At 45.9% G+C, this 25573-nt stretch overlaps 1 protein-coding gene and 1 pseudogene across 1 annotated transcript; one reads left to right on the top strand and one right to left on the bottom strand.

Moving 5' to 3' along the window:
- Positions 1 to 1297: 1297 nt before the first annotated feature.
- LOC147118461 (uncharacterized) lies at positions 1298 to 15668 on the bottom strand. The gene is made up of 2 exons (XM_085984447.1): positions 14090 to 15668; positions 1298 to 3542 (listed from the first exon to the last, which is right to left on the bottom strand). Exon 2 carries the CDS (start codon positions 3068 to 3070, stop codon positions 2612 to 2614), a length of 459 nt encoding a protein of 152 aa, XP_085840573.1. The 5' UTR covers positions 3071 to 3542; positions 14090 to 15668; the 3' UTR covers positions 1298 to 2611.
- The window catches only part of LOC147118458 (uncharacterized), a 78410-nt pseudogene continuing 63605 nt past the window's right edge, over positions 10769 to 25573 (top strand).

Below are 25573 nucleotides of genomic sequence, written 5' to 3'. Positions count from 1 at the left end.
ATGTACAGTCCCAGGGTTAGAATCCACATGTACAGTCCCAGGCTTAGAATCCCCATGTACAGTCCCAGGGTCAGAATCCCCATGTACAGTCCCAGGGTTAGAATCCCCATGTACAGTCCCAGGGTTAGAATCCCCATGTACAGTCCAAGGGTTAGAATCCCAATGTACAGTCCCAGGGTTAATATCACCATGTACAGTCCCAAGGTTAGAAGCCCCATGTACAGTGCCAGGGTTATAATCCCTATGTACAGTCCCAGGGTTAGAATCCCCATGTACAGTCCCGGGAATAGAATCCCCATGTACAGTCCCAGGTTTAGAATCCCCATGGACAGTCCCAGGGTTAGAATCCCCATGTACAGTACCAAGGTTAGGATCCCCATGTACAGTCCCAGGTTTAGAATCCCCATGTACAGTCCCAGGGTTAGAATCCCCATGTACAGTCGCAGGGTTAGGATCCCCGTGTACAGTCCCAGGGTTAGAATCCCCATGTACAGTCCCAGGGTTAGAATCCCCATGTACAGTCCCAGGGTTAGAATCCCCATGCACTGGGTCAGGGTTAGAATCCCCATCTGCAGTCCCAGGGTTAGAAGCCCCATGTACAGTCCCAGGGTTAGAATCCCCATGTACAGTCCCAGTTTTAGAATCCCCATTTACAGTCCCAGGTTTAGAATCCCTATGTACAGTCCCAGGGTTAGAATCCCCATGTACAGTCCCAGGGTTAGAATCCCCATGTACAGTCCCGGGATTAGAATCCCCATGTACAGTCCCAGGTTTAGAATCCCCATGGACAGTCCCAGGGTTAGAATCCCCATGTACAGTACCAGCGTTAGAATCCCCATGTACAGTCCAAGGGTTAGAATCCCCATGTACAGTCGCAGGGTTAGAATCCCCGTGTACAGTCCCTGGGTTAGAATCCCCATGTACAGTCCCAGTGTTGAATCCCCATGTACAGTCCCAGGGTTAGAATCCCCATGTACTGGGTCAGGGTTAGAATCCCCATGTGCAGTCCCAGGGTTCGAAGCCCCATGTACAGTCCCAGGGTTAGAATCCCCATGTACAGTCCCAGTGTTAGAATCCCCATTTACAGTCCCAGGGTTAGAATCCCCATGTATACTCCCAGTGTTAGAAGCCCCATGTACAGTCCCAGGCTTAGAATCCCCATGTACAGTCCCAGGGTTAGAATCCCCATGTACAGTCCCAGGGTTAGATTCCCCATTTACAGTCGCAGGGTTAGAATCCCCATGTACAGTCCCAGGGTTAGAATCCCCATGTACCGTCCCAGGTTTAGAATCCCCATGTACAGTCCCAGGGTTAGAATCCCCATGTACAGTCCCAGGGTCAGAATCCCCATGTACAGTCCCAGGGTTAGAATCCCCATGTACAGTCCCAGCGTTAGAATCCATGCGTTGGCAATGAGCTTGGGCCCCCAGCACAGGCTCACCGTAAAACCGAGGTCAAGGGCAGGTTCACTGTGCCCACTCTGAACCCGGTTTGCTGCTCCCTCTGTGCCCAGCACTGCCTGCACCCCCGGTGCCTGGATGTGGAATTTCAGCCTCAGTGTTACAAGTTTCACTGGTTACAGGCTAGAGAGAGGAATAATTCAAACTGACCCAGAGCTGTGTGATTGGTTCAGTCTGTATATCACTGATGGGCCTTTTTCAATTTGAGTGGTCAGGTCTTCAAATTTCCGTTAACTCTAATCCCGGATACAAAAGAGGGGAGAGCTGTGTTTAAATCAAAGAGTCTCCTTGGAGACTCTCTGAGTGAAGGACCTGGTCAGCTTGAAATTCAAATCAGAAAAATCAGTGAGAAATTTCCAATTTGTAGTTTTTGGCCAATATCGACTCGCACGGGGATGGGGATTTCTAGAATAAGGCAGTAAAAGTTCAGGATTTGAAATGTATTTAAAATGAATTCGAGGGACTCTTACATTTGGATCTTTTTTTATTTTGCCCACTCGAGCAGTTATATAACATAATTCCTCCTGTGAATGTAGAGCTGGATTATTGGGTCGTGATCTGCATCCTTGTTAGTATTTTGTTAAATCCATTTCCTGAGTGGATTTAAATTTAAAACCAGGTCTGCAGGCGTGATGCTCTATTCACATGTCAAAGGTGAGAGAGATGCTGTAGGGGGGCGGGGGGGACACTTAGTCCAGTAGCTGAAAGTAATTAACAGATTGGGTTTTGTGTTCAGTGATCCCAGACATCTTAGCGATACCTTCCCTGGATACCAAGGCTGGGAGAGGCACTCTGGAAGGTTTGGGAAGCTAGGAATTGTCCATGAGAGTAACCAAAAGTATGAGAACTAAAATAATGTAGAGTTAGAAAAGAGAACAGGCCCAAAAATGGAGCAGTCGGTAACAGGACATCAAATAGTCTCCTCTTATCTTGCAGACATCAAATACTCGACACACTGTTTATTTGAAGCAAAGCTGATTTACTCGACAGATATCCAGAATGTTAATAATCTTGTAACTGGGCTGGAGTTTAACATCAGCAGAAACAAACCCCAATCATCAGAATTAACATGGTTCAGTCCTGGATATGATTAACAGTAGCAATGACAGCAGAATCCAACCCCTGCAGTCATTTGTGAACTCACTGGTGTCTCAGCAGGTTGGCTGAACAAGTGAATCCCTTCCCACACACGAAGCAGGTGAATGCCCTCTCTCCAGTGTGAACTTGCTTTTTATCAGCAGGGTGGCCGACTGAGTGAATCCCTTTCCAGACATGGGGTAGGTGAATGGCTTCTCCCCAGTGTGAACAACTTGGTGCATCAGTAAGTTGGATGACTGAGTAAATCCTTTCCCGCACACTGAGCATGTGAACGGCCTCTCCCCAGTGTGAGTGCATTGATGGGTCACCAGTTGCTTTGTGCTTTTAAATCTCTTCCCACAGTCAGAACATTCAAAAGGTCTATCATCGGTGTGAACTTGCTGGTGTGCCAACAGAGTGGATGAGTGAGTGAAACTCTTCTCACACACGGAGCAGGTGAATGGCCTCTCCCCAGTGTGAACTCGCTGGTGTGTCAGAAGGTTGAATGATTTAGTGAATCCCTTCCCACACATGGAGCAGGTGAACGGTTTCTCCCCCGTGTGACTGCGCCGATGAGTTTCCAGCTGAGATGGGGAAATGAATCCCTTCCCACAGTCTCCACATTTCCATGGTTTCTCCGTGGTGCGGGTGTCCTTGTGTCTCTCCAGGTTGGACGATCAGTTGAAGCCTCGTCCACACACAGAACACGTGTACGGTTTCTCCCTGCTGTGAACGGTGTGATGTTTTTTCAGGCTATGTAACTGGTTAAAGCTCTTTCCACAGTCAGTGCACTGGAACACTCTCACTCGGGTGTATGTGTCTCGGTGCTTTTCCAGTCACACTGAGCTTTGAAATTTTTTCCCACAGACAGGGCAGACAAACATTTCTCCTTCCACATTCAAAGGCTGATGATATTCAAGTCCTGATGAATTGAGTGTCTCTGTCAGATCTTGATGAGATGCTTGGTTTGAGTTTCCCATCTGTAAAACGTGCCCGTCTAACAGCCTGTAAAAGGAGTTTACAAAAGTTATCAATGTAAGTACAGGCTAGAAATTCAGAACAGACAATTCTAGTTTCTATGGAACATTCTTTCCTCTCTTGTTGCTGCAAAGCTGTAAATCCCCGTCCCACACACTCTCCCTCCTCCCTGTGCTGAAATACAAACCCATCGCACCATCTGCAACATTTCTTTCCTCCACTCCCAGTTTTCCCCCTCCCTCTACTCTGTTTGGGTTCAGTCCTACACCCGTTGTGTGCAGAGTGAGAATAAAATCAATGAGTCAATGATTGTCTCTCCTGATCACTGGGACCCTGAAGCCCCGCCCACTGTCTGTCCTGTACCAAGATGGCCAAGCATGCGGCCTGCTGCACGTGGAACCGGTCTGTCTTTCCTCCACCAAGATGGCAACGCGTAACCTGGGCCTATCACTGAGAAAAAGCCTCACAGCTGCCGTCCGGTGGAACACGGACTGGGCCGCTGGATCACATTTGAGCCTGAGGCCGTTCTCCAACTTTATAAACCTTGCGGCGCGGCCTACCCGCAGTTCATTAATCTCCCGACCCCGCTCCCGCCGACCTGCAGCTCCGCCTGGCGACCGCACAGAGCCTGTCCCACGCCTGCGCGCTGGGATCCTGACATCCTCCCCAGAAAACCTGAAAGAGGAATCTGGATTGTCCCCGTCACTCATTCTTAAAGAGACAGCACCCTGTGTCTGGGCAGCTGCCGTTAAAGGCACTGACACAGCTTCACCCTTCTCTATTATAAATAAAAACTGAAAATACTCAGCAGGTCAGGCAGTATCTGTGGAGAGAGAATCAGCGTTAATAGATAGATCTTCCTTAACCAACTTCTTAGATTTATTTTGAAAGAGGTGACATCCCAAATTAAATGGGGCGTATCCCAAATTAAATGGTGTCCTGTACCTGGACATCCAAAAGGCCTGTGATGAAGTATTGCATGAGAGACTTCTTTACAAACCAAGGTCAGTAGGTTTCAAGGTGAACATAAGAACATAAGAAATAAGAGCAGGAGTAGGCCATACGGCCCCTCGAGCCTGCTCCGCCATTCAATAAGATCAACCTTGGAAACACTACACTCGGTCCCTTCATCTAGGTCACTAATATAGATTGTAAATAGCTGAGGCCCCAACACTGATCCTTGCGGCACCCCACCAGTTACAGCCTGCCAACCTGAAAAAGATCCATTTATCCCTACTCTCTGTTTTCTGTCCTTTAACCAATCCTCTATCCATGGTACTATATTACCCCCAACCCCATGATCCCTAATCTTGTGTAATAATATTTTATGTGGCACCTTATCGAATGCCTTTTGGAAATCCAAATATACTAAATCCACTGGTTCCCCTGTATCTACTCTGCTAGTTACTTCCTCAAAAAACTCTAATAAATTTGTCAAACACGATTTCCCTCTCATAAAACCATGTTGACTCTGCCTAATCATGTTATGTTTTTCTAATTGCCCTGACACCACTTCCTTAACAATGGATTCCAGCATTTTCCCAACGACTGATGTCAGGCTAACTGGCCTGTAGTTCCCTGTTTTTCCTCTCCCTCCTTTCTTGAATAGTAGTGTTACATTTGTGACCTTCCAATCCACTGGGACCATTCCAGAATCTAGGGAATTTTGGAAGATCAAAACCAGTGCATCCACTATCTCTTCAGCCACCTCTTTTAGAACCCTCGGATGTAGGCCGTCAGGTCCAGGGGATTTGTCGGCTTTTAGTCCCATTAGTTTCTCTAGTACTTTTTCTCTACTTATATTAATTACGTTAAGCTCCTCACCCTCATTAGATCCTTGGTTCCCCACCATTTTTGGTATGCTTTTTGTGTCTTCTACTGTGCAGACAGATACAAAATATTTGTTTCACGTGTCTACCATTTCCTTGCATATTGATTGATTACTGTCGAGGTGAAGCTGTGTTGCAAAGGGAGGATACTGAGTGGGTTACCCCAGGGGTCCGTGCTGGGAATCCCTCCTGGTCTTGGTCTACAAAGGTGACCTGGAATCATAATCAGAATATAAAAAACATTTGGAGATGACACCAAGCTAGGAAAGGATGTGAATTCAGAGGAGGCAACTAGGATCTTACAAAGGGAGCTTTCAAAGAATGACCATTGGCAGATGAAACTCAAGATAGAAAAAGGCAAGATACTGTTTATTAGGGAAAAATAGAAATGGGTGGGATAGAACTTGTCAAGTGGGAAGTTGAGACAAACCTTAGGGTGTTAGTTGAGTCACCTCTCATCATTCCTAAAGGGTGTGGCTCATCAATAAACAAAGGAAATAGCATGCTGGATCATATTGTCCAATCAGTTCAGTTCAAATACCTAGAGCTAATGCCGAAGCTGCCCTGTTCACATTGCACTTGGTATGCTGCATATAGTCCTGGTCACCGTGATATTATGGGAGCCATCCAGGCCTTACTGGCAATCCAGAAGCAACAAACCCTGATCCATGGTGTTAGAGGGAAGAGTTATGATGTACAACTTGATAAGCAAGTCCTCTTCTTCAACCTCAAGAAGACAGGTCTTAGAAGCAACATTAATAGAGGTATATAAATACTTACCTGGATAGAGAAAGTAAATCTGGAACAATACTTTCAGATACATCTGGGCAGCAGGACATGAGGGCACAGGGTTCATGGGTGTGAAGAGCAAATTTAGGATAGACGGCAGGAAATCTTTCTTTACTCAGAGGGTGATCAACAGCTGAAATGGATTGCCAGCAGGGTGGTTTATGCCAGGACACTGGAGTAATTAAGAAACAGATGCTGTAATGGAAAGGTGGTAAGGTTGGTATTGTAGAAGGAGATTAAATGGGCTGAAGGGCCATCTTCATCCAAACCTATCCTGTGATCTTGTACAAACAAAATCTAGAATATTCCACCAGGAATTGAAAAGATAAACTCCTGTTTGCTTTAGATGCCAGTAAGTCAGACATCTTCTTAAAGCTGCTAATAGCCAATGTGTACCATCTGTCTAAACATTATAGCAAATGATTTTATAGTTTATAGTTTTCACAGGAAAAAATGGGTGAATTACAGAATTCAGCCTCCAAAACTCTGGTAACATTCCCAGAATCCCATGTAGTAAAAATTGAATTTGCCTTGTTCGGTCGCCAGTAGTCACTGGTCCTGTGGGTGTTCCCTCCTCCTTCTAGCAACATTACATTTGGTTATTAGTCTCCCACAGGGCAACGATATCTGTAGCCAAAATTCCCATGTCATCACATCATTGCCAGTCACTCTCACAGCTTGCTGTTTGAAATCCTCATAACCTCGGGTTTAGTTTCCAACCACTTTACAAGGCTGCTTATGTTGTGTCAGCGAACATGAAGGGCTGCATTTATTTAATATTTGATGTTAACATGATCATTGAACTGCTTAATGCATCTGTTCCCATTAAAAAAAAGCAAGTGTGACTTTATCTACAAAACATGGCGGCATCAATTATTAAATTATCTGCATTGCTTTGTGGAGGAAGGATCCCTTCCTGTCATTGTATATCCCAAAAGAGCAGCGAGGTTCTGCTAAAACTGTATAAAACGCTAATTAGGACACAGCTAGAATAGGGAGTACAGTTCTGTTCACCACATTACAGGAAAGATGTGATTGCACGAGAGAGAGTACAGAGGAGATTTACAGGGATGTTGCCAGGACTGGAGAATTTTAGCTATGAGGAACGATTGGATCGGCTGGGGTTGGTTTCTTTGGAATAGAGGAGGCTGAGGGGAGATTTAATTGTGGTGTATAAAATTAGAGGGTGATGGAGGTCTGGAACTCACTGCCTGAAAGGGTGGTCGAGGCAGAGACCCTCGTCACATTTACAAAGTACTCCGATATGCACTTGCAGTGCTGTAACCTACAAGGCTACGGACCAAGAGCTGGACAGTGGGATTAGGCTGGGTAGCTCTTTTTTGGCTGGTACAGACACGATGGGCCGAATGGCCTCCTTCTGTGCCGTAAATTTCTATGATTCTATTAACGTTTCATGTCAATGAACATTCGTCAGAACTGGAAAAAGTTGGAGATGTAACAGGTTTTATGAAATTAGAGGCAGGGAAAGGGGAGGAAAGAACAAAACAGAAGGTCTGCGATAGGATGGAAGACGGGAGAGAGTAAATGACAAAAGGGATGTAGGTGCAAGGCAAAAGGAGATGGTAAAGGACAAGTAAAGAAACAAAAGATGGGTCTCGAGGACGTGTAAATGGGAATATCGGAATCATCAGCAACAATTACCATCCGAAAAAATGGGGGCAGAGGTTATGATCTGAAATTGTTGAACTCAATGTTGAGTCTGGAAGGCTGTAGAGTTCCTAATAGAAAGATGAAGCATTGTTCCTCGAGCTTACGTTGAGCTTCATTGGAACAGTGTAGGAGGCAGAGGACGGAGAGTTCACCATTATAGTGGGGCGGAGAATTAACCCTTCTCTATGTTGTGTGTTTTTTTGGGTAAAGGTAGAGTGCCTCTGCTTGCCTGTGGGATTGAGGTCATTTTTTAAAGAGACAGTGTGAGGGAAGCGATTCACTCAGTCATGCACCAATGTTTGCACATTGATAGACATAAGAACATAAGAAGTAAGAGCAGGAGTAGGCCATACGGCCCCTCGGGCCTGCTCCGCCATTCAATAGGATCATGGCTGGTTCACACTGGTGATAGACCTTTTAAATGTCCGGACTGTGAGAATAGCTTCAAAAGCAAAAACAATCTGCAGACACACCAAAGCACTCACACAGGGGAGAGGCCGTTCACCTGCTCCGTGTGTGGGAAATAAATTACTCATTCATTCAACCTGCTGAAACACCAGCGAGTTCACATGTGACAGCAGGGGTTGGAAGCTGCTGTTATTGCTGCTCTTAATCAAATCTTAAACTGTGAAAGTGCTGATCTTACCCGATCTAACACTTTCTTACGAATAGGTGGCCTCCTTATTCCTCCCACCAAAATGAACCACCTCACATTTCATTATATTGAATTTAATTTCCCATTTATCTGCACAGTCTGCAAGCCTGTTTATGTATTCCTGCATTTCTGCGCAGTCAAAATTATTAGCTTTTTATCACCCAATTTGGTGTCATCTTCAAATTGCGACAATATACCTCCAATTTCTGAGTGCAGTTTATGGTAAACAAATATTTACAATTGGGGCTTTCCACAGTGGGGCGTTTACCCAGAATCCCCCGCACGGCAGAATGTGGCCCATCAATGACTACAGGAGCTCAGTGCACAGGCGCAAGACTGGCTGTACTCTGAGCATGCGCAGTGCCAGTGGTAGCGATGGTCGAACGCTTAATGGACGGTTCCGGGAGACGGTAGGAGATTGTGGGCTTGGGGAGGAATTGGAGCTGCGGCTAGGCTGGAAAGCTTCACAAACACCCGGTGTAGGCCTCAGGTCCCGAATAAAAGCCCACAGGCCCCGTGTTTACCCCGCGGTGACAGGCCCGGCCGCCCGGGTCAGTGGGGTCACTGGCCGCCATCTTGGGCAGGGCGGGTTCACGGCGCATGCGCGGCCATCTTGGTACAGGAACAGAGAGTGGGCGGTGCTTCAGGGTCCCAGTGACCAGCAGAGACAATCATTGACTCATTGATTTTATTCTCACTCTGCACACAGCGGGTGGCGAACTGAACCCAACCAGAGTAGAGGGAGGGGGAAAACTGGGAATGGAGGAAAGAAATGTTGGAGATGGTGCGATGGGTTTGGATTTCAGCACAGGGAGGAGAGAGAGTGTGTGGGATGGGGATTTACAGCTTTGGGGTTAAAATGTGTTGTTTTGGTCATATTTCTAGATTTGCCATTTTCTGCCCACAGGGCAATCACAGTGCACTGACTGACACCTTCGCTTGTCAGAATAGGGCAGGTGGAACCGAGCCCGAGGCAGCTCTGGGAATTCATCTTCTGAGCATTGGGTTGGGAAAGAAGAATTCCATTGTTTATTGGGCCCTGGGGAGCACTGCCCTCCTCCCACAATTTTAATATTTTGATGCATCTCTCTATTTATATACTAGGAATGTTTTCATTGCTTTCACGGCAAAATGCATTTATTATTAAACCTTCACAGAAGGCAACTGTGGCAACAATTGAATAAAACTCAGAGAGTTGTCGGGATCGGGAACGCTCTACCTGAAAAGGTCATGAGCTGATTCCATCAATGATTTTAAAATGGAGTTGGACGGGCACTTGAGGATGAGGATCTTACAGGGTTATGGACAACAAGCAGGGATGTGGGACTAAGCACGAGTGCTCATTCTAAGAGCCAGCACAGGCACGATGGGCCGAATGGCCTCCTTCGTGCTGTACTTTTCCATGATTCTATGAAAACTAACAGAACCAAACAAAGAAATGATCTTCCTTGGTTGTCGATCATTTCACTAAATTTCAACAGAGTACTCTGTACACCAACAACAATTTACATTTATATAGAGCTTTTAAAACATCTCACGGCACTTTACAGTAGTGCAGTCAGACAATAATCAACACACATACTTTGTTTGTGGTCCAGTGCAGTTACACAAAGTTCCTTCACAACGGTAACAATTTTATTGCGGTTGCTGTGACAGCTGCGCTCACTCTGCTCGTACACCTGGTCTCCAAAGGAGCAAAACAGGACTAATGCTGCTGAGCTCAGCTCTTTTTGATCAGAAAATATCAACTGTTTCGCCTCGCCAGGAAATGCACAGAAGAGGCAGCAGTGCTGATTGGCTGCCCAGGAAAGTCCTATTTAGATTAAACTCCTTCACCCAGAGGGTGCTGAGAATGTGGAACTTGCTGCCACAGGGAGTAGTTGAGGCGAAGAGCAGGGATGTATTTAAGAGGAAGCTGGATAAACACATGGGAGAAAGGAATAGAAGGAGATGCTGATAGGGTGAGATGAAGAGAGATGGGAAGAGGCTCGTGTGGAGCATAAACACTGCATGGACCAGTTGGGCCGAATGGCCTGTTTCTGTGTTCTACAATCTGGGTAATTCTATGTAATAAGAGAGGAAAGAATGTTCCATAGAAGCTGGAATTATCCGTTCTGCATTTTAATCCTGAACTTACAGTGGTGACTTTTGTAAACTGCTTTTACAGGGAATATCATCAGACTTTGAATATGGAAGGAGAAATGTTTGCCTGTTCTGTCTGTGGGAAAAGATTTCAAACATCAGTGTGACTGGAAAAGCACCGAGACACCCACACCCGAGTGAGAGTGTTCCAGTGCGCTGACTGTGGAATGAGCTTTAACCTGTTACACAGCCTGAAAAAACATCGCTCCATTCACAGCGGGGAGAAACCGTACACGTGTCCCGTGTGTGGACGAGGCTTCAACTGATCGTCCAACCTGGAGAGACACAAGGACATCTGCACCACAGAGAAACCCTGGAAATGTGGGGACTGTGAGAAGGGATTCAATTACCCATCCCAGCTGGAAATTCATCGACGCAGTCACACCGGGGAGAGGCCGTTCACCTGCTCCATGTGTGGGAAGGGATTCACTCTGTCATCCCACCTGCTGGCACATCAGCAAGTTCACACTGGGGAGAGGCCTTTCACCTGCTATGTGTGTGGGAAGGGATTCACTCAGTCATCTGACCTTTTGACACACTAGCGAGTTCACACCGGGGAGAGGGAGTTCACCTGCTCCGTGTGTGGGAAGGGATTCACTCAGTCATCTGACCTTTTGACACACCAGCAAGTTCAAACCGGGGAGAGGCCGTTCACCTGCTCCGTGTGTTGGAAGGGATTCACTCAGTCATCCAACCTGCTGAGACACCAGCGAGTTCACACCGGGGAGAGGCCATTCACCTGCTGCGTGTGTGGGAACGGATTCACTCAGTCATCCCACCTGCTGACACATCAGAGAGTTCACACTGAGGAGAGGTCGTTCACCTGCTCCGTGTGTGGGAAGGGATTCACTCAGTCATCCGACCTTTTGACACACCAGCGAGTTCACACCGGGGAGAGGCCGTTCACCTGCTCAGTGTGTGGGAAGGGATTCACTCAGTCATGCCACCTGCAGACACACCAGCGAGTTCACACTGGGGAGCGGCCATTCACCTGCTCCGTGTGTGGGAAGGGATTCACTCAGTCATCCAACCTGCTGGCACACCAGCAAGTTCACATATGACTACAGGGGTTGGATTCTGCTGTTATTGCTGCTGTTAATATAAGAACATAAGAAACAGGAGCAGGAGTGGGCTAATCGGCTCCTCTAGCCTGCTTCGCCATTCAATAAGATCATGGCTGATCCAATCTAGGCCTCAACACCACTTTCCCGCTCTCTCCCCACACCCCTTGACTCCCTTGTAGTTCAAATATCTGTCAATCTCTGCCTTAAATATATTCAATGACTCCACCTCCACAGCTCTCTGGGGCAGAGAATTCCAAAGATTCACGACCCTTTGAGAGAATAAATTCCTCCTCATCTCTGTCTTAAATGGGTGACCGCTTAGTCTGAAACTATGCCCCCTAGTTCTTGATACCCCCACCAGGGGAAACATCCTCTCAGCATCCACCCTGTCAATCTCCCTCAGAATCTTATATGTTTCAATTAGATCACCTCTCATTCTGCTAATCTCCAATGAGTATAGGCCCAGCCTGCTCAAGCTTTCTTCATACGTCAACCCCTTCATCCCAGGAATCAACCTCGTGAACCTTCTCTGCACTGCCTCCAGGTGCAAGTATATCCTTCCTTAAATATGGAAACCAAAACTGTACGAAGTACTCCAGGTGCGGTCTCAGAAGCGCCCTGTAAAGTTGCATCAAAACTTCTCTACATTTATACTCCATTCCCTTTGCAATAAAGGCCCACATTCCATGAGCCTTCCTAATTACTTGCTGTACCTGCATGCTAGCATTTTGTGTTTCATGTACGAGGACCCCCAGATCCCTTTGTACCGCAGCATTTTGTAGTCTCACTCCATTTAAATAATCATTTGCTTTTTCATTCTTCCTTCCAAAGTGGATAATCTCACATTTTCCCACATTACACTCCATCTGCCAAATGTTTGCCCACTCACTTAACCTGTCTATACCCCTTTGCAGACTCTTTGTGTCCTCCTCACAACTTGCTAACCCGCCTATCTTTGTATCATCAGCAAATCTGGCTACAGTACACTCGGTCCCTTCATCCAAGTCAGTAATATAGATTGTAAATAGTTGAGGCCCCAGCACTGATCCCTGTGGCACCCCATAGTTACTGATTGCCAACCAGAAAATGACCTATTTATCCCGACTCTCTGTTTTCTGTTAGTTAGCCATGCCCCTATCCATTCCAATATATTACCCCCAACCCCATGCGCTCTTAACTTGTGCAGTAACCTTTTACGTGGCACCTTATGGATTGCCTTCTGGAAATCCAAATACACCACATCTACTGGTTCCCCTTTATCCACCCTGTTTGTTACATCCTCAAAGAACTCTAGCAAATTTGTCAAACACGATTTCCCTTTCATAAAACCATGTTGACTCTGTTTAATTGCCTTATGATTTTCTAAATGTCCTGCTATTACCTCCTTAATAATGGATTCCAGCATTTTCCCAATGACAGATGTTAGGCTAACTGGCCTTTAGTTTCCTGCTTTCTGTCTCCCTCCTTTCTTGAATAGTGGCGTTACATTTGCGGTTTTCCAATCTGCTGGGATCTCTCCAGACTCTAGGGAATTTTGTTAGACTACAACCAACGCATCCACTATCTATGCAACCACTTCTTTTAAGACCCTAGGATGCAGGCCATCAGGTCCAGGGGACTTGTCGGCCTTTAGCCCCATTAGTTTGCCTGGTACTTTTTCTCTAGTGATAGAGATTGTTTTAAGTTCCTCCCTCCCTATAACCCCTTGATTATCTATTATTATTGGGATGCTTTTCGTGTCTTCCACCATGAAGACCGATGCCTTTTCTCTATTTCCCATTATTAATTCCCCAGGCTCACCCTCCAAGGGACCAACATTTACTTTAGCTACTCTCTTCCATTTTATATACCTGTAGAAGCTCTTACTGTCTGTTTTTATATTATTTACTCCTTTATAATTTTTTTAGTCATCCTTAGCTGGTTTCTAAAAATGTCCCAATCCTCTGGCCTACCACTAATCTTCGCAACATTGTTTGCCTTTTCTTTCAATTTGATACCATCCTTAACTTCCTTAGTGGTGCATCCTTCTTGTAGAGCCTTTCTTTCTCACTGGAATATACCTTTGCTGAGATTTATGAAATATCTCCTTAAATGTCTGCCACTGCTGATCTACCGTATTACCCTTTAATCTATTTCCCCAGTCCACGTTAGCCAACTCTGTCCTCATACCCTTGTAATTGCCTTTATTTAAGTTTAGGACACTAGTTTCAGACCCAACTTTCTGACCCTCAAACTGAATTTGAAATTCTACATCCAGGCCTGGACCATATTCATTCTGACAGTTGGGGTTTGTTTCTGCTGATCTTAATAACCCCAATAACTGGGCTGGAGTTTAATATTCTGGATAGATGTCAAATAAATCAGCTTTGTGTTAAACACATTGTTGTAGATTTTTGTCTTTCCCACCAGTGTGTTTAGCATCACCTGACTGGAGCTCAGAAAGGACAATCTGGGGGAGGATCGTACGGCGGGAACAGAACTCCAGCCTGGACACAGTCCTTCAGGGCCACACTGAGAGGGGCAAACGGCACTTTGGTCTCTATCGTCTTCTCGGGTGAATTTCTCACGTGTGTTCAGGATAATTTTCTGCAACAATATGTCCTAGAACCAACAAGGGGACAGTCCATGTTAGATTTAGTAATGTACCAGATTTAGTGAACAGCCTCACGGTGAGTGAACATTTATCTAACAGCGATCATAACGTGATCGAGTTCCACGTTATGTTTGAAAGGGAGAAACGCGAAACAGCTACTAAGATTCTAGTGTTAGTTCAGGGCAACTTCAACAGGATGAGACAGAGACTGTCCACAGTAAACTGGGAAAATCTGTTAATGGGTAAAACGACAGAAGATCAGAGGGAGATGTTCAAAAAATAATTTACGGTGATACAGAACCAGCTTCTACCCCCGAGGGGCAAGAGCTCTACTTACCAAAAAACCCCAGCCATGGACGACTAAAGAGAGAAGGGACAACATCAAACTAAAAGAACAAGTACACAGAAATACAATAAATAGCACAAATCCTGGTGATTGGGAGAAATACAAAGAACAACAAAGGGTGACAAAACAGACAGTAAGAGCTACAAAAAGGGAGTATGAAAAGAAACTTGTAAGGATTATCAAAATCAACGCAATTTTTATTACAATTATATTAGGAAAAAGAGGGTGGTCCGGAGCAATGTGGGCCCCTTGAAAACTGATAATGGTGACATTGTAAATGATAATAAAAAGGCGGACATGTTGAATAATTATTTTGCGTCAGTATTAACAGAGTGGAAGAGGATAGCATGTCGGGCATCCCAAGGAAACTAATATTGAATCAGGGACGGGGACTCACCAAAATAACAGTAATGAAGAAAATAATGGCACTAAAGAGTAACAAATCCCCAGGACCAGATGGTTTCCAAGCCAAGGTTTTAAAGGAAGTAGGTGAGAACATTGCAGATGCCCAAACTATAATCTTCCAAAGTTCTCTCGATTTGGTAACCATTTCATCAGATTTGGAAATTGCGCATGTCACTCCGCTATTTCAGATTGGTGAGAGAGGGAAACCAGGGAATTAGAGACCAGTTAGCCTAACATCTGTTGTCGGTAAATTACTAGAATCTATAATTAAGGACAGGGTGACTGAACACCTTGAAAATTTTCAGCAGATTAGAGAGAGCCAGCATGGATTTGTGAAAGGTCGGCCATGCCTGCTGAACCTGATTGAATATTTTGAAGAGGTGATTGAAGTAGACAGGGGAATGTCTATGGATGTTATTAAATGGACTTCCAGAAGGCATTTAATAAAGTCCCTTATAAGAGTCTGTTAGCTAAAGTTGAAGCCCATGGAATTGGCTGAGTAGCGGGAGACAGAGAGTGGGGATGATGGGCAGGGACTCTAATTGGCAGGATGTGACTAACGCTGTCCAGCAAGGATCTGTGTTGGGGCCTCAACTATTCACCGTATATATTAATGACTTAGATGATGGGATAGAAAGCCACATATGCAAGTTGCCAATGACACAAAGATAGGTGGCATTGTAAGCAGTGTAGATGGAAGATTAAATTAGAGAGATATTAATACATTAAGTGAATGGGCAAAACTGTGGCAAATGGATTTCAATGTAAGCAAATGTGAGGTCATCCACTTTGGACCTAAAAAGGATAGAACAGAGTACTTTCTAAATGGTGAAAAGCTAGAAACAGTGGAGGTCCAACGAGACTTGGGGATCCAGGTACATAGATCATTAAAATGTCATGAACAGGTACAGGAAATAATCAAAAAGGCTAATGGGATGCTGGCCTTTATATCTCGAGGACTAGAATACAAGTGGGTAGAAGTTACACTACAGCTATACAAAGCCCTGGTTAGACCACACCTGGAGTACTGAGAGCAGTTCTGGGCACCACACCTTGGGAAGGATATGTTGGCCTTGGGAGGAGTGCAGCGTAGGTTTACCAGAATGATACCTGGATTCCAGGGGTTAAATTACAAGGAGAGATTAAACAAATTCGGGTTGTATTTCCTGGAATTTAGAAGGTTAAGGGGTGATTTGATTGAAGTTTTCAAGATATTAAGGGGAACTGATAGAGAGAATCTATTTCTGCTGGTTGGAGAGTCTAGGACTAGGGGGCAGAGTGTAAAAATTAGAGCCAGACCTTTCAGGAGTGAAGTTAGGAAATACTTCTACACACAAAAGGTGGTAGAAGTTTGGAACCCTCTTCCACAAACAGCAGTTGATGCTCGGTCAATTGTTAATTTTAAATCTGGGACTGATAGATTTGTGTTAACCAAAGGTATTAAGGACTATGGGGTAAAGGCGGGTATATGGAGTAAGATCTCATTGAGTGGTGGGCAGGCTCGAGGGGCTGAATGGCCTACTCCTGTTCCTATGTTGCCAAGCTCTGGAATTTCATTCCTAAAACTTGCCGCCTCTCTGCCACTCTTTCCTCCTTTAAGATACTCCTTAAAACCTACCTCTTTGACCAAGATTTTGGTTACCTGCCCTAATATCTCCTTATATGACTCGTTGTCAAATTTTGTTTGAAAATGTTCCTGTGAAGCAACATGGGATGTTTACTACGTTAAAGGCACTATATAAATGCAAGTTATTGTCTGTGACCATTTACACTTTGATACCAAATCCAGGGACCACTTACATTGAGACACCAAATCCTGTGACCACTTACACTGTGACACCAAATCCAGGGACCACTTACACTTTGATACCAAATCCAGGGACCACTTACACTGAGACACCAAATCCTGTGACCATTTACACTGAGACACCAAATCCAGGGACCACTTACACTTTGAGACCAAATCCAGGGACCACTTACACTGAGGCTATAAATGGGAATCAGAGAGCCTCAGTGTGGAGAATGGTCATGGTGGTGAAACCAGCTCTAGTGAGGGTGAAAGGCGGGTAATGGATGAAGATATGATGGTGGAATCAGATGGTGATTGGTGGGGCCTGATGACAGGTTATTGTCAGAAGCGCTTTTCAGGCAGGCTGATGACTGGATGTAATCTGCACAATACCTGGATCCGCCTGTTCTTGTCCAAAATCACAAAGTCTAATGTCCGTGATGTCTATTTTTGTGAGAATTGTAGAGATGTGAAAGAAGAGAGGAAATCAGGCTCGGGCCAGAACAATTCATGAGGCTGTTTTCTGACTCGTCTGCGTGAGGTTCAAAAACATGAAATGGAAAAGGATGCATCTAGTGACACTGGTGTTGTAAATAGTGGTTTCTAACCTTAATCACTATTTCCTAAGCCTAATATCCTCTCGACTACCCCCAAGCACTGACCCCAATCCTGACCACTAACCGCAATCCTAACCAATAACCACTAGCCCCAACCACTAACTCCAATCCTAACCAATAATCACTAGCCCAACCAATAACCCCAATCCTAACCAATAACCACTAGCCCCAACCACTAACCCCAATCCTAACCAATAACCACGAGCCCCAACCACTAACCCCAATACTAACCAATAACCACTAGCCCAAACCACGAACCCCAATCCTAACCAATAACCACGAGCCTCAACCACTAACACCCAATCCTAACCAATAACCACGAGCCCCAACCACTAACCCTAATCCTAACCAATAACCAGTAGCCCCAACCACTAACCCCAATCCTAACCAATAACCACTAACCCCAACCACTAACCCCAATCCTAACCAATAACCACTAGCTCCAACCACTAACCCCAATCCTAACCAATAACCACTAACCCCAACCACTAACCCCAATCCTAACCAATAACCACTAGCTCCAACCACTAACCCCAGTCCTAACCAATAACCACTAGCCCCAACCACTAACCCCAATCCTAACCAATAACCACTAACCCCAACCACTAACCCCAATCCTAACCAATAACCACTAGCTCCAACCACTAACCCCAATCCTAACCAATAACCACTAGCCCCAACCACTAACCCCAATCCTAACCAATAACCACTGGCCCCAACCACTAACCCCAATCCTAACCAATAACCACTAGCCCCAACCACTAACCCTAATCCTAACCAATAACCACTAACCCCAACCACTAACCCCAATCCTAACCAATAACCACTGGCCCCAATTGTTGTGTATGTACCTTTAAGGGAAGAACTGGTTTTAGACTGCAGTACCGGCAGTGACCACCCCTGTATAAAAGGCCCTAGCAGGCTTCTGTATTTCAGTCTGACGTTGCCCTCCTGTTCAGTGAAGTACCTGTTAAACTGTTCTCCCGAAGTCCGTGTATTATTGAGGCGCGGACTTTACAGTGGCGATGAGTAAGTTCGAACTCACCTGCAGTGTTGCATCATCTCACGGGGATCTCACCCTGAGAGGAGGTTTCTTGGAGGTCGTAGTCTGAGCAACAGGCGTCGACCGCGGGCAACCGCCCAAAGGATTCATCGGTGTTCAGAGAATTGCGGGAGAGGCTGTGGAGAGCTGTGCTTGGCTCCCCAGTTAAGGTGTTCCAGCAAATCGTGCTGGTAGCAGGTAGTGCGCTGACCCTTCCGGACTGCGGCGGGCTCAAGCTCGATCGAGCGGCTCTACAAAACGGGCCGCGCAGCGTCGCCGGGAAAAGAAAACAAGAGAGAGAGGGTGGAGCGCACAGGGCGCGGTCGGTGCTCAAGAACCGGGCAGCGGAGAGAAAATAAACGGGGGGAAGGAAAGCGAGATGCGCCGAAGCCGCGGGTCGCTGCCATTATCCTGTAGAATGCTAGGAGCAGCGTGGCAGCAAGGGGAAGAAGGAAAAGCGCGGGAGGCGCCATTTTATCCTGTTGGCGAAGAAGGAAAAGCGCGGGAGGCGCCATTTTATTCCATTGGGGAAAAAGAAAAAGCGCGGGGGGTGCCATTTTAAATCACCCAAGATGCCGAAAAGTGGCAGTATCACTGCTTTCGACAACGAGGTAGAAGACTGGACCACGTATGTGGAAAGAATTGAAGTGTACTGCAAGGCAAATGAGGTGGCCGATGGAAAGAGGGCGTCGGTATTATTGAATTTGATGGGCGCGAGTACGTATTGCGGAATTTAATTACCCCAGCTAAACCAATGGAGAAAAGTTTTCAGGAGATTGTTAATATCTTACAGGAACACCTAAACCCTACACCGCTGCTGATAGCAGAAAGATTCAAGTTCCATAAAAGAAACCAGCACAAAGATGAGAGCAATGCTGACTATCTTACGGAACTACGCAAGTTATCGAAGCACTGCCAGATCGGAGCAGGACTGGCAGACACCTTACAGGATAAGTTTGTCTGCGGGCTCCAGAGTGAAGGAACCCAGAAACGACTACTTTCGAAAAAGGACCTGACGCTAGAACAGGCTTTCAGCGTGGCAGTATTCTACGAAGCAGCAGCACGGGGAGCTGCAGAAATACAACAGAAACCACAAGAATACAGCGCTAACGAAATGGCGTATGGAGCAGAAAAGTGCTATCGCTGCAGCAGAACAACCCATGAGCAGAAGGACTGCTGGTTTAAGGACAAAGTATGCAGGCAATGTGGAAAAATGGGACATATAGCAAGAGTCTGCAGGTCAGGAAAGAAAACCAACACGACAAGAACTACTAAGGAACAGTACAGGAAAGTAAAGAAACTGACAGACAGTAGTTCGGAAGATCAGGAGAGTGATAAGGACTCTGGGAGCAGGAGACTAAGTTGTCGAAAGTTACACAACGTGATCGCAAAGGAGGATCACCGAACCATTTGGGTCACCCTCATGATAGCAGGGTCCCCAGTAAAGATGGAATTGGACACAGGATCAGCCCTAACTGTCATGAATCGATGAGACTATGAGCGGCTTTTCTCACACATACCCTTAAAGGACACGTCCACTGTATTGAAGACATACACGGGGCAAAAGGTCTACCCCAGAGGAAAAATAAGGGTGCCAGTTAAATATAACGGCAAGGAAACACAGAAACTATATATGTATATACTACGAGATGGAGGGCCACCATTATTGGGATGTGAATGGATCCGAAAAATACAATTGGATTGGCATTCCATTCAGGCACTAACTGTGACTGACAAAAAGGATGATGACATCGCACCTGGACGTCTGTCACTAATTCTATCTGACGTGGAAGAGGTGTTCCAACAAGGACTTGGGACTCTAAAAGGAGTAAAGGCAACCATAAAGATTGAAGATAACGCAAACCCCAAAATTTTTTAAGGCCAGACTGGTGCCATACGCGATCCGCCCAGCCGTTGAAGCTGAACTGGAGAGTCTGGAGCGTTCGGGTGTGCTGTCCAAAGTGGACTGGAGCGAGTGGGCCACACCCATTGTTCCTGTAATGAAGAAAGCATTGAGCAGCTCGCCTGGGGAGCCAAAGAAGGTTCGCATCTGTGGGGACTTCAAGGTGACTGTGAACCCAGTCCTGCACACAGTAGAGTATCCACTTCCGCGGATAGAAGATATTTTCGCCTCACTATCTGGAGGAAAACGTTTTACAAAGATTGATCTGGCCCAAGCGTATCTACAAATGGAGGTGGAAGAAGCATCTAGAAAATACCTCACGCTAAACACTCACAAAGGCCTTTACCAGTACAATCGACTGGTATTCGGGGTAGCATCAGCCCCGGCTATTTGGCAGAGGGCGATGGAACAAGTCCTGCAAGGGATCCCGGGGACCCAGTGTTATTTGGACGACATCCTGGTTACGGGCAAAAATGACAGTGAACACCTTGCCAACCTGGAGCAGGTGCTCACGAGATTACAGGAATATGGGCTACGAGCCAACCGCCCCAAGTGCGAGTTCTTCAGGAGACAAATCTCGTATTGTGGCCACATGATTGATGAGGAAGGGTTGCATAAGTCGCCGGACAAGATAGAGGCTGTAGTCAAGGCTCCAGCACCGGAAAATGTGTCGCAACTGAGGTCGTTCCTCGGGTTGGTGAACTACTACCATAAGTTCTTGCCGAATTTATCTACAATTCTGCACCCAATGAATGCCCTGCTGCAAACTGGAGTAACATGGAAATGGAGTGATGAGTGTAAGCGTGCCTTTCAGGAATGTAAATGCCTAATCACTTCAAAAGAAGTATTGGCCCACTACAACCCAACACTACCGATTCGGTTGGCATGTGATGCGTCACCCTATGGCATTGGAGCGGTGCTGTCACACAAATTCCTTGATGGTTCAGAGAGGCCAATAGCCTTTGCGTCGCGCTCGCTAACCTCAGCTGAGCGTAACCACGCCCAGATTGACAGGGAGGCCCTCAGCCTGGTGTGGGGGGTGAAGAAGTTCAATCACTATCTGCACGGGCAGAAATTCACCCTACTGACTGATCATCAGCCCCTGGTCTCCATTTTTAACCCAAAGAAGGGTGTTCCGGTGATGACGGCGCAACGGCTGCAAAGATGGTCACTTTTTCTAGGGGCACATCAGTACAACATAGAGTACAAGGGTACGAAACAGCATGGAAATGCTGATGAGCTGTCGCGCCTACCGTTGCCTATGGTAGAAGAAGCACCTGCAGTGGACCCTGTTGAGATATTCCATGCAACCATAGTCAAATGTTTGCCTGTTACAAACTCAAGTATAGAGAAGGAAACCCGAAATGACCCGACACTCTCTCGGGTCTATGATTTGACGGTGAAGGGATGGCCAGCATATGGCGACTCATTGTTGCCAGCATTCTCGCCAAGGAGAGAACAGCTGTCAGTGTGCCGGGGGACCTTGATGTGTGGATCCCGAGTGGTAATTCCACCTAAGTTGAGAGATAGAGTGCTCAATGAACTTCATGAGGGTCATCTGGGAGGGGTAAAAATGAAGAGCCTAGCCAGGGCGTTTGTGTGGTGGCCGGGAATCGATAAAGAAATCGAGGATATGACCAAGAGATGCACAGGATGCCAGAAGGTCCAAAACGCTCCACCACAGGCCCCGCTACATCCATGGGAGTGGCCCTCATCTCCATGGCAACGGGTACACATTGATTTTGCTGGTCCATTTATGGACTCAATGTTTCTAATCGCTGTGGACGCCCATTCGAAATGGCCAGAGGTCATTAAAATGTCCTCCACCACCACGGAGAAAACTATTGCAGTCCGAAGGACCATCTTCGCCAGGAATGGGTTGCCAGAACAGATTTGCTCTGACAATGGGCCACAGTTTGTGTCTGAGGATTTCCGGAGGTTTCTGAGGAATAATGGGGTGAAACATTACACAGCTGCCCCATATCATCCAGCCACAAATGGATTGGCTGAGAGGTTTGTTCAGACCTTTAAAAAGGCCATAAAGGCAATGTATAATGACGACATACCACTACAACACAAGGTGGATAATTTCTTGTTTGCTTACTGGAATGCAACACATGCAGTCACCAACCAAGCTCCAGCCGTACTGTTCTTCAACCGAAGGCTAAGATGTCGCCTGGATTTGCTCAAACCAAACATAAGAGATGTTGAGGATAAGCAATTCCAGCACATAAATGAGAAGCCAACCAGGAGCTTCAAGATAGGGCAACCAGTCTTGGCCCGCGACTACTGAACAGAAAAATGGCAGCCAGGAACGATATGCACACAGCAGGGACCACTAATGTACACAGTGGACGTTGGAGAGAGCATCGTGAGGCGCCATGCTGACCAGATTCTAGAGTCACAGGAACAAGCCAAACCCATACCACGAGAAGGTGCACCTGGTAATCAACCCGAAGTACAGATTGCATCTACTTCAGAAGCAGTGGTATTGGAAGCTGACGAACCAACCAATGACAATGAGCCAGAATCAACTCCGCCGCAAGAACAGGATACTCGAGAAAGGCGCTATCCAGTCAGGATCAGGAAGCCTCCTCAAAGACTGAACTTATAAATGATTATTTCAGTTGATGTATATAGTATCCAGAAAATTGTAATTAGTTATTATTTAGTTGTTAAATGAATGTTATGTACTGTTCATCTAAAAGGGGAGGAATTGTTGTGTATGTACCTTTAAGGGAAGAACTGGTTTTAGACTGCAGTACCGGCAGTGACCACCCCTGTTTAAAAGGCCCCAGCAGGCTTCTGTATTTCAGTCAGTAAAGTACCTGTTAAACTGTTCTCCCGAAGTCCGTGTATTATTGAGGCGCGGACTTTACACCAATCCTAACCAATAACCACTGGCCCCAATCACTAACCCCAATCCTAACCAATAACCACTGGTCCCAACCACTAACCCCAATCCTAACCAATAACCACTGGCCCCAACCACTAACCCCAATCCTAACAAATAACCACTGGCCCCAACCACTAATTAAGAAGGCCAATGGAATGTTGGCTTTCATTGCTAGGGGGATAGAATATAAAAATAGGGAGGTATTGCTTCAGTTGTACAAGGTATTGGTGAGACCGCACCTGGAATACTGCATACAGTTTTGGTGTCCATACTTAAGAAAAGACATACTTGCTCTCGAGTCAGTACAAAGAAGGTTCACTCGGTTAATCCCGGGGATGAGGGGATGGACATATGAGGAGAGGTTGAGTAGATTGGGACTCTACTCATTGGAGTTCAGAAGAATGAGAGGCGATCTTATTGAAACATATAAGATTGTGAAGGGGTTGGATCGGGTGGATGCGGGGAGGATGTTCCTGATGATGGGTGAAACTAGAACTAGGGGGCATAGTCTTAGAATAAGGGGTTGCTCTTTCAAAACTGAGATGAGGAGGAACTACTTCACTCCGAGGGTGGTAGGTCCATGGAATATGCTGCCCCAAAAAGCTGTAGAAGCTACATCATTACATAAATTTAAAACAGAAATAGACAGTTTCCTAGAAGTAAAGGGAATTAAGGGTTACGGGGAGCGGGCAGGAATTTGGACATGAGTCTAGGTTCGGATCGGACATGGCCCTGTGGGTGGCGGAGCGGGCCCAGGGGCCGTGTAGCCTGATCCTGCTCCTATTTCGTGTGTCTAATTCTGTTAGATTCAGGAGATGGTTCTCTGAAAGTAGATTGGCGGTTAGGATCAGATCAGCCATGATCTTATTGAATGGCGGAGCAGGTTCGAGGGGCCGATTGGCCTACTCCTGCTCCTATTTCTTATGTTCTTATGTAACCCCAATCCTAACCAATAACCACTAGCCCCAACCACTAACCCCAATCCTAACCAACAACCACTGGCCCCAACCGCTAACCCCAATCCTAACCAATAACCACTAGCCCCAACCACTAACCCCAATCCTAACCAATAACCACTGGCCCCAACCACTAACCCTAATCCTAACCAATAACCACTAGCCCCAACCACTAACCCCAATCCTAACCAATAACGATGAGCCCCAACCACTAACCCCAATCCTAACCAATAACCACTAGCCCCAAGCACTAACCCCAATCCTAACCAATAACCACTAGCCCCAACCATTAACCCCAATCCCACACCTTAACCCCAGCCCCTGACCAAGGATTATTGACAGGGATCAATGGAGGAGCTAAAGACCTGAAAAAGGAAGTATTTGAAACAATTATCTCGATTAAAGAAATAGTGCAAGGTATGTTAGTAACAAGAGATTAAATCAAAGAGACCATCAAAATCAGCAATGACAATTACAAAGATCAGAACATTTCTAAGGCTGTCACATGCAGTATGTGTGGAGTTTTTAAAAAAGTCGGATCCAAGAGATGTTAAATGATACAGAAAATAACAGATTTCAAATCTTATGCAAGATAGTTCTGTAAAGGGGTGGTTGAAAGGAATTTCAGATGAGAGTAAAGTGAGACACAACAGTTCAGTCTATGACACCCACAAGCCGTGTACACAAATGGAACAAGTTTGGGGTTTGATGTGGTAGAAGGTGAACTAGATGAGAACTGAAATAATCCAGAGTAAGAAAAGGCCCAAAAATGGAACAGTCAGTAACAGAACATCAATTAGTCTCCTCTTATCATGGAGAAATCAAATATTAGACACACTGTGTGTTTGAAACAAAGCTGATTTATTTAATATTTGTCCAGAATATTAATCTCAAGCCCAGTTATTCTAGTTATTAACATCAGCAGAAACAAAGCCCAATTGCCAGAGTGAACATGGTTCAGTCCTGGATGTGATTAACAGCAGAATCCAACCTCTGCAATCACTGGTGAACTCACTGGTGTCTCAGCAGAGTGCATGACTGAGTGAATCCCTTCCCACACACGAAGTGGTGATTGGTTTCTCCCCAGTGTGAACTTGCTGATGATTAAGCAGGTTAGACTTCCAAGTGAAAACCTTCCCACAATAAAAGCAGGTGAAAGTCCTCTCCCCAGTGTGAACTCGCTGGTGTCTCAGCAGAGTGCATGACTGAGTGAATCCCTTCCCACACACGGAGCAGGTGAATGGTCTCTCCCCAGTGTGAGTACGTTGGTGGGTCAGCAGGTCGCTTGTGTTTTTAAAGCTCTTCTCACAGTCAAAACATCTAAATGGTCTCTTAACAGTGCGAACAAGTTGGTGAGTCAG

Source organism: Somniosus microcephalus, chromosome 4 (assembly GCF_052327205.1).
Source record: "Somniosus microcephalus isolate GS21.2 chromosome 4, FLI_Smic_1.0, whole genome shotgun sequence".
Lineage (NCBI taxonomy): Eukaryota > Metazoa > Chordata > Chondrichthyes > Squaliformes > Somniosidae > Somniosus > Somniosus microcephalus.
The sequence above is the reverse complement of the archived record's forward strand: the minus strand, read 5'-3'. Positions and strand labels throughout refer to the sequence as shown.

Excerpts from the sequence above, each read along its gene's own strand:
- LOC147118461 (XM_085984447.1), bottom strand. The coding sequence starts at position 3,070 with ATGTGTGGGAAGGGATTCACTAAATCATTCAACCTTCTGACACACCAG.